We start from the raw sequence: 9,441 nt of genomic DNA on the forward strand, positions 1-9,441 counted from the left end.
TCTATAAGATTAACACTTTTTTTTTTGCTTTTTTGACATCTACCCCCCACATCGTCTCAGATTATGAGATGCATGTATCTAATGTTGTATAGACATTTGTTTGCTGTTGGACTTGATCCCCTGCCTGTTAATGCATAAGTTCCTTGAATGTCAATTGTTCTCCTGTGTTTATGATAGCTACTATCATGAATTAATACAATTTATTGGGTTGTTCAACTTGGCTTCCTTTCCTTGTTTGTGCCTTTGCATGCACACCAGCTAGGCTTCCTTTTCTTATTCATGCCTTTGCATGCACACCAGTTTGTTTAGTTGTTTGGCTTGGCTTCCCTTCCTTTATTTGTGACTTTATACGGATGCTTCTTGCACCCTTAGCCTGCTTTCCTTTGTTTGTGCCTTGTATGCACACTACTTTACACCCTTAGCCTACTTTCCCTTGTTTGTGCTTTTACATGCACCCATGTAGATCAATTAATGATCTACTTGCTTCTTCAACAACCAACACCCCAAACCTTGTGGTATACAGAGCACACTGGTTTACACCAATGGATTGGATTGGATTCCCAACAACAGGGTTTAGCTTACAAGTACAATTGTTACGAAATTAATTTTGCACCAAAGCTTGTCTAAACTACACACTTATAGCATATTTTCTATGAAATGCCGTCAACATAGCATTAGTTTACATTAATCTAAATGAAATTTACACAATGTGCATCTTTCTTGATTGAGAAATGCACTAAATTAATTTCTAACAATTAATTGCTCTTTCTCAAGGAACCTTCGCACTTTCTTAACAACTATTGCTTGCTACATAATCCTTATTGCAAAAGATTCAAGAAAATTGTAAAGTGAGCAAGATTAGGATAAAAGCTAGTCTTACTAATGTAAGTTTGAATTCTTTCTTTCAAATCTATTCTCTATATGTACATCTTTGCAAGTCTGCACAGCAACTTTGTTCTCTACAATAAGACTTTTGTAAATCTGCAGACTTCTTTCAATTATGCACCTCACTCTTTGCAATAATCTAGACAGAACCATAATAAAAACAACTCCTTTGCAATAGTCTCTTCAGATTTTTGTAAACTCCAAACTCTTCATAATTATGCAACATAATCTTCAAAATGCACACCTTCTTGATGAAAATTTCACCAAACAACAATGTATTCTGCAACTGTATTCTAAATTTTTTTTTGAATGCAACAGGATTTTACATAGCAACTTTTTTTTTGCAATATTCTTTTTTCAAGAACTTCAAGATTTGGTAATCTAAAGTTTCAATCTTGAAGAAATAAGCTAAGAATTAATCTATAAAAAAAGTATGATCCCTAAACAAAATAATGCAAGAAATCACTTGAAACTGATTGCTGGGATTTCTATACATTCTACTTTCAAAATCAAATTTCTATACATTCTACTTTCAAAATCATTTTTTTTTAAAGATCAATAAAATCAAGAAATCAAACAATAAAGTATATTAAAGTTTTGAAAACAATGATTAATATAAATTTAAAAATAGTTAAAATAAATTTCATTACTAATCTTCTCAAGACGAGAAATTAACAAATTAAAAAATTGTATAAAAATCAATTCTAAAAATGACTAACACAAATCATGATTTAAAAATGCATTATAAAAAATTAGATTAACAATAATTTAAAAATGATTAATCTTCTAATCGTTCTCTAAACAAAGATCTAAGCTGAGGGCTCTAATACCAGTGAAAGAAACCAACACTTAATTAGCCTAGATTAAAGAGAAAGCTATGAAGATTTCTAAAGGTACTCATTGTCATGAAAGTATCAAAAGGTATACCAAAGGGTAAGGTCATCAAAAGGCTAGGTTCCTCCTAGAGCACATGCCTTTTATAGTCCCAAGGCCCATGTGCGCTAATCCCACATGTAAATGACCCTAAGCCCATGTGCCTAGGCCCATCCCATGTGCATGTGCATCCTAAAAGTACTTTGTTACAAAAACGAAGAGACATAACATGTACACCGGAAATGATCAAGACTAAGAAGTTTGCAATTCTTTGATGCCTAACAAATTGCAAAATCAAAGGTACTTCGCTCTCCTCTTTAGCCATAGACCCTCTCCCACCAGACAATGCCTTGAGGACCAGATATGAATTTTGCAAACGAGAAGAATTGGGCAACTTTTTCTCTTTATTTGGGGGGGTGGAGGGAGGGGGGGGGGGATTTGGCTAATTACAGCTGAAATTTTTCAATAATAGGCAAACTATTTTCAGAATACAGAATTAATAGCAATAGTTGGCAAGCCAGCTTTTCTAAACAGCTGTTGGCAACATATACTGAGAAAAAGCTTCGGTCAGATACAGAGCTCGTGAATCTCTTTGTGTTGGCCATGGCAGCACTAGCTCTAGAGAAGATTACAACCAACAGACACTTCTCAGCCCCAATCAATGCTTTCAAAAAAACTTTTGGACCATGTCTCCTGGAAAGCCCATCTGGAGCATGTCTCCATATGTCGTAAGGTGCCAAGTTGCAATGCCAATCCCCATTCGCTTGCACAACTGCTGTGTCCATGTACAATAATAACAAAGGAATTTTCTTATTACAAATGTGTCCGACATGGACCTGGTATGTAAAGCTAGGTGATTAGTCAGTAGTACATTTTGGCTTTGACTCTTAACAGCTCATCTGATTCTGGCATATAGGAATGCTTGAGGGCGGTGCATTTGCAAGCTCATTGAAGGTGATCAAAACCATTTAAGAGCTCAGATGACCTCCAAAAAATCTCATGTTCTCCTTGGTAAAGATTTTGCTCCCGATTCAACACTCAGTCTCCACAGTCGATAGCGTAACCCCAGTTTGTCATAGGCAACCGGCTGATTCCATACATTAGCTCCTCTAATCATTCTGTCCTGCTGCCCTAGAACAAGCCTCAAATCCTCATCCAGAACCTGATTGTTATTCAAGCCCATCAGACCACATCCAAATGAAAGTTCAAGATAATTGCTTAAAAAGATAAAAGTGCAAAAAGCACCAACCTTATTCGCAAGATACCTCCACAAATATTCAATATATGGCACATACTTCAAAATGGGTAGAAAATCTAATGACATTCTGTAAAGTAACCGTGTATTTCCCCGAGTAGATGGCAAGCACACATGAAGTTGATGCAAGTGCTTAGAACAAGTGCTAGTACTGCTGCCTTCTAGTTTTCCAGGTTTAGAGATCCCGATTGTGGATAGGACCATGCAGGGAGGCTGAAACTCCATGTCAATAGGATAAGGGTCCCAGAAACCCTTCAAGGCAGTCGCCGGAGTACAGAACTTAACCGAGCTGCAAAGAACAATCACATGACTTTCTTTATGCATCAAAACAATAACTTAAAAAATCTTGTATATGCTTTTGGCATGCACGCACACACGCACTTAGTTACCTTGGAACTGGCCAACCTCTTGCAAAAGTTGTAGTATGTGTAAATGGGGCATGGGCCAAGTCTAATAGATTCTCCATGAGAAGACCATGCTCTACTGGAAGATCCAGCACAATCTGTAGTAGGCATCCAAATACAAAACAATCAACAGAGGAAAGGAGCAGCAGCAGGAGTTGTTCAGACTACATCAATATAAATATCTCACAATACCTCACTATGTACAGTAAAGCCAGTAGGAGGAGTTAAAGATGGGAGGGTTGAGTCTGGAATTTCATTGCCAGGCCAAATCCATATCATTCCATCTTGCTCAATGCATGGTAGAGCCCTAATGCTCGCATTCACGAACTTGGTTGAGGGCATCTTCTCACATGCACCATTGGTTGAATACTCCCAGCCTGCATGACGCTGGTCAAGTTGCATGCAGTGAATATATGCTAGGATACCTTACCTACACACGAGCAAATAGCGTATAGTAAAACATTAAATCCAAGACTCTTACCATGATAAGGACACTGGATGCACCCATCTTTGACTGTCCCAAGATGAAGTGGGCACGCCCTATGGGCACACGAGTTTTGAACACAGCCTACCCTGCCATCTTTACCCCGAAAAATAACCCACGGGTCCTCGAAGCATTCAAAAGGAACCTGCATTGTTTATATAGGTCAACCAAACGCACACAGAACACAAGCTTCACAAAAGCATGACATCAGAAGCATTGGTGCTAAGTGAGAGTAAACTACAAGACGGTACATTTTTGGTGCCAGCTCACCAATGTCTCATTGTCAACATCTGCAGAGAACGCTATGGGATACCAAAAATTACGCAACATCTCTGAGTAGACTTCCACAGGACCCGATACGTTTAGAGAACCCTTTAAAGGATTTCTTCCCATAACTGTTTGAGCTCCAATATCTGTAGAACCGGTTTTAGAAGTGGAGGGTTGCATGGTCCTCAGATGACCTTCCGATAATGTGCTCTCTTGCAGCAGCTTGTCATTCACCATGGACTCCATATCTGCCAACTTTTGTAATGAATAGGATACTCTAGCTTCTGACAGATGAACCTTAAGCAAGAACCAAAAGGAAGATTTTTAAGGGATGAATATTGCATATGACAAGAAATTCAATACATAAACCACATTCATATCACCTGCTCATGTGCTTTGAGAAGATCATGCTGCAGAGCCTCCAACTCAGTTCGTAAGGTTTCAACCGACTTCCTATCCCTTGCTAATGGGTTCAAGACTTCCACAGCCTGTCAAAAAAGGCTGATAACTTCTCAGGTCATGCAAAACGTACTACCTGCATGTAGAAAGATACTAATGTTTCTATCGACATGCACACAAGAATCAGCAGTGGTATTAAAGAGAAAATACATGACAAGGAGTATTAGGGGCCCAAAACAACTTCAAAATTTCTCTCTGACCCAATTCTAAGCCACAGAGCAATGCTTTCAGGAACTGAATTCTCCCAACGCAGGGGTGCTCCTACTCTACTTGTGTGTGACTTTAAGACTCAATGTAACTCAACCCTTATCCCTTTATCAAATAAGGCTCACAAGTAGCCGACACTCACCTAACCACTCCATAGTATGACACAAAGCATCCATGAAAGGGATGATGCATGTGGCAAACCCTCTTGCTCATATTGCAGGGTGAAATCATCCATCTTCTCACACTTTCTTGTGCAGGATGAGACCATGGCTGAAAGAATAGCAATCCCAGAAAGTTTCTGCTGGTGAATCAACTTCGAGTAACTTCCCAAAGTCTTCTTGTAAGACCTATCTGTCTAAGGTGCGCATGATTCAGCATGAACAACAGAGAATATATAGCAGCGAAAGACTTACAGAAGACACCTGCAGACACAGACGACTAATCTACCACTTAAATGCATTAATCTAGAACATATTGTTCTGTATACAAGACTACCGAATGGTCAAGGCTACTGTCAATGATCTCCTACAGATTCCCCAGCACAACCCAAGCCGCAGAGAGGCTTTTTCTCTAATAAACACTGGGGCCTGCTATTCACCCCTTCTGTATGCCACACAAGTGCTCTGAAATGAACTGGAGGGACGAGCGCCATGTCATAGGGCTAGTTGCATTCCTTAGACAAGCACTAGGATTGAGTTGAGGAATGTGCAAGGTTGTAATGTGAAAAAGAGTGTCATAGGGTTAGTTGCAAACCTTAGACATGCAGTAGGATCGAGTTGATGATAGCGCAAAGTTGTAGTGTGAGAAAGAGTCAGTAGAAGGCACACCACAATGGTAATGCCATAGTTGTGCTTAATGACAAAGCTCACGATCTTCTGATTGATAACTAGGAGGGACATTATTTTCTTAAGGGGAAGGTTCATGTGATAAGCGGTGTTCAAACCACAGTAGCCTTTCTTAACTAGCCAACCAACGCTTTCCAACATAGTTGTCATCACCCTTACAAAAAATTGGCTGGCAAGTTGGGGATCCAAACATCTCAACGGGGTTGGCAACCATTCCTCCCAAGTAAATACTAAATAGTGAGAACAGGGTTGGGACCTTGCCAACAGCAAGTTTGACAACTTTGTTAACCAAGGGTTAATGTGGGAAACTATATTTTGTTATATCTATTAATAAGTGTGCTTTCTTGCTTTATTACTAGCCCAAGCCTATACAAGTGAACAAGGGAAGACTCCTTAGGGGATCAAAACCTAGGCGAGGCTTTCGCCATGGCTCTAGGCACATGTTGGGGTTTGGTAATGGAGCATGGTCGCGATCTTGGTCTAGTCTCTACCTCAGGATGAGTGCTCCGGATGGAGCTATGGTTGGGTGCTGAGCCGACAGCAGCATAACTATCTTGGTTTGTGAAATTGTTTTACACAAGCAGCTCGGGAGACTAAGGGGCTGCTTCAGTGGGGACTGGGTATCAAAGCCACTCCAACAAGTCATGCGTGCAAGTTTCATCCTCAGATTTGAGTAATACTTCTTGCTAGAAGTTACTGTTGGATTCATGGACATAAGCTTTTCTTTGGCCTTTAGCAAAAACATGTTGTGGGCAAGAAGTCAGGTGTTTGATGTCTGTGATAAAAGGACAAAGATCTAGCGGTGAGCCTCAAGGCTGTTATCACTTGCTGATGAGATGCACTACGTTAGACTGTATGGGAGGATACAGTCAGGTCTAAGTGTGGGAAGGAAGCCAGAAGGAGTGTTAGCCATCCACACTTTCCTTGATTCCAAGCAGTAGGTGGTCATTTTTTTGTGTTACAGCTTCTTATGGATTAGAGGAAGGGAGCCCTGCAACATCAACATCATGTTCTAAATCTTGGGAGAAAAGAACATGCAAGACAACGAATGATGATCAGCATAAAGATCTCTTACTTTAATATTTGCATAGCCTCTTTAAAATCCTACAATATTTGCAAAATTTCTTTTAAGAATCTTTTTTCCATCCATTACAAATCCCCTTCTCTTTGTGATAATCCATTTGCTATGAACTTTAAATCACAACCTCATCCTCAAGCTCAAGTTCTCTTGCTGCTGTATCCAATATTGTGGAGCGATCACCATGGACTCTCTTTGAATTGCTCACGTTGAACAACCAGTGCAATTGATGGTAACCTGAACTGATATCCTAGAGATCCTTCATCTGGACATGATACTGCAGAAATCCTAGAAATGGCCATGCTTCACACAGGCTCTACTTCCTTTTCCTGATTTCATCCTCCTTTGTCAAACTACATAAACAACCGGCCATATGCGTCTAAATGTGCTCCACCTATGCTTTTAGATGTAGCTAATGCATAAATTGTCATGTAGAGTATACTTCTCAAGGAAGTATGTAGATGATCGGTGATGGTAGACACTCTACGGTCGAGGTACCAAAAAACTGGGTATGCTTGGCAGTGAATTAGCCCACTGTAAATCCAACCTTGTTGTTAGGATGTACCTCTGTAGATACTTGGCAATTCCACTGACCTAAACCTTGCCATGGAGCCATTAGAATTGAACCAAAATAAGGAGATGTTAACCCATCAACCTTAAGACCATAATCTTGAAGGGTTGTGAGGGCATACCTTGTCATGTAGAGTTTTGATGGCCATGACATCTTGGCGGGCCTTCCAATCGCAGTAGAGCAAGTCCTGGCGAACAACTTCCCAGGCATGGTGGACATCAAATAGGCGCCCACTGGAGGGGGGTGTAGTGGTGCGAGGGAACTCCACATGAAACAAGCTGCCCACGAGAGTCTCAGGCGAAGCCTCCGAGTGTCCATCTGCGGCAGAGGACTGTATTCGTAGTGTGCGGAAGCGGCCGCCTAAATGAGTGTCTGCGACAGTGAACCCAACCCTCTTTGTGGGCAGGTAGCTAGGGAGAAAAGATGGGCTGTGAAGATCGATATTTGTACATAGATGAGAGGCCATCGCTTTCCTGCTGCGGCAGAAGCAGAGAGAGCTCTGGCTGTGGGGATGGGGAGCTTCGCTACGATCGGTTTCAGTTGAAACGAAGGGAAATTGAGGGGCCTTTTCTCATGGCTCTCTGCTTTCCACTTGGCTTCTCCTCATTGGGAAGATCCTCCACTCATTCATCAAATCCACGCATGGATAAGAGTAACCTATTTCAATGCCATTGGCTTCCACTAATGAACTTTGGCCACCTTGAAAGATAACCAATGAACTTTTGCCATGTTGAAGTGTCAATACCCAAACAAACAACTATCCTTTCAAGTCTCTTAGGCTTGCAATCCATCATCATTCTCAATGATTGGTGTGAGGCGTGGGATTTTTGGGATTCCTATCCGGCCTCACATGGTGCTCTCAAGGGATGCTTGGAGGCCCCGAATTCTTTGCCTCTATATGGGAGTACCTTGAGGTGGAGTAATGTGGTCTAGCCCGACCTCTCCTACCTTCGTTTAGATACAAGACGGCTTGTGGGCAAGGGATCCCGCGCCTCGGATACCCATAAGTCTTTTCTCTCATCACTCTTGTGATCCCATTGTAATCTCGTCGCGTGTCGACATTGAATCAATACAAGTTTTGGGTTGGAAGCCCACATTGGTGACACTGTTTTCTATTGCAGCTTGTACGTTTTTGGTCATATCTCCTTCATACGGAGTCCCTTTTCAAAGTTCTAGTACTTAAAACGACCGGCTCGTCGTCCTCTTCAAGACAAGCTATAGGTCTTGGTGTGCAGCATTCAGCAAAAGTACTCTCTGTTTTCAGTTTTGTACTGGATTTTCCTAGTCCCGAGTGGGAACTTGCACCCAGAACGCGACCCAAGATCACCACTCCGTGACACTTGGTATCAGAGCAGGAAACGCCGCGTCGCGGTGAGTTTGATCAAGACTTATTGCAAAGGGGAAGACCACGGAAGGTGGCCACCTAGACGCAGAAGAAGCCGCGAGAATTGAGGAAGAAGCAAGGCAAGAAAGAGACACAGAGCTTGACGCCGAAGTAACAGCTTGGATTCGGCGTGAACGACACAACAGACGTCTCGAGTCAAGAGCAATGGATACTCAACAACTGCAACCGGACCTTTAATTTTCTTGAAGAGAATAATCAAAAACTCATAAAATATATCAAGTATTAAAACAATTACTTGAATTAAATTGAACATTAAAGCATAAAACAAAACATAAAATAAGAGAAAGAAAAACATCACCATCAACACCATGGTGGGTGCAATCTTCCCCCCCCTTGTGCGTGGCCTTTCCCCACACAAGAGTATTTCTTTATTAGCTTTCTTTCCACCAAAAATAGGCCATAGCCCCAAAAATATACAAAGTGTGCTTTTAGAGAGCACGACACTCTTCCACAATAAAAATAGAGTGTCCTAAAAATTGGGGCTAGGGTAAAGCCTTTGGGCTTTAATAAATTCAACACTAAGGTTATAAGCTATGCTTGTAAAAATAAATGTGATGCACATAAGAAACATTCTCCTCGACATTATTTATCGATCCTCGTAATCTTCTTGACCTGAAAATATAAGCCCAATTAATAATTAAATTAATCCCACAAATATTAAACAGGCACAAACCATAACCAACTCATGACTACCAGGCGTAAGTACTT

The 9,441-nt window shown here is 41.0% G+C and overlaps 1 protein-coding gene across 1 annotated transcript; it reads right to left on the reverse strand.

Moving 5' to 3' along the window:
- Positions 1-2,216: 2,216 nt before the first annotated feature.
- On the reverse strand, positions 2,217-7,960 carry LOC147623283 (chlorophyllide a oxygenase, chloroplastic-like). The gene is made up of 8 exons (XM_086821396.1): positions 7,450-7,960; positions 4,552-4,656; positions 4,172-4,465; positions 3,899-4,046; positions 3,610-3,794; positions 3,403-3,515; positions 3,008-3,302; positions 2,217-2,920 (listed from the first exon to the last, which is right to left on the reverse strand). The coding sequence occupies exons 1-8, from the start codon at positions 7,792-7,794 to the stop codon at positions 2,756-2,758; spliced, it is 1,650 nt and encodes a 549-aa protein (XP_086677522.1). The 5' UTR covers positions 7,795-7,960; the 3' UTR covers positions 2,217-2,755.
- Between the last annotated feature and the right edge of the window lie 1,481 nt (positions 7,961-9,441).

The sequence above is a fragment of the Cibotium barometz genome, chromosome 27, assembly GCF_041138505.1.
Source record: "Cibotium barometz isolate CiBa-2024 chromosome 27, ASM4113850v1, whole genome shotgun sequence".
Taxonomy (NCBI): Eukaryota; Viridiplantae; Streptophyta; class Polypodiopsida; order Cyatheales; family Cibotiaceae; genus Cibotium; species Cibotium barometz.

Excerpts from the sequence above, each read along its gene's own strand:
- LOC147623283 (XM_086821396.1), bottom strand. The coding sequence starts at position 7,794 with ATGGCCTCTCATCTATGTACAAATATCGATCTTCACAGCCCATCTTTT. Across the intron at positions 4,657-7,449 it reads TCAAAACTCTACATGACAAG|GCTGTGGAAGTCTTGAACCC; the intron begins GTATGCCCTCAC and ends CTTTTTTGACAG. Across the intron at positions 3,303-3,402 it reads AGAGGTTGGCCAGTTCCAAG|CTCGGTTAAGTTCTGTACTC; the intron begins GTAACTAAGTGC and ends TGTTCTTTGCAG.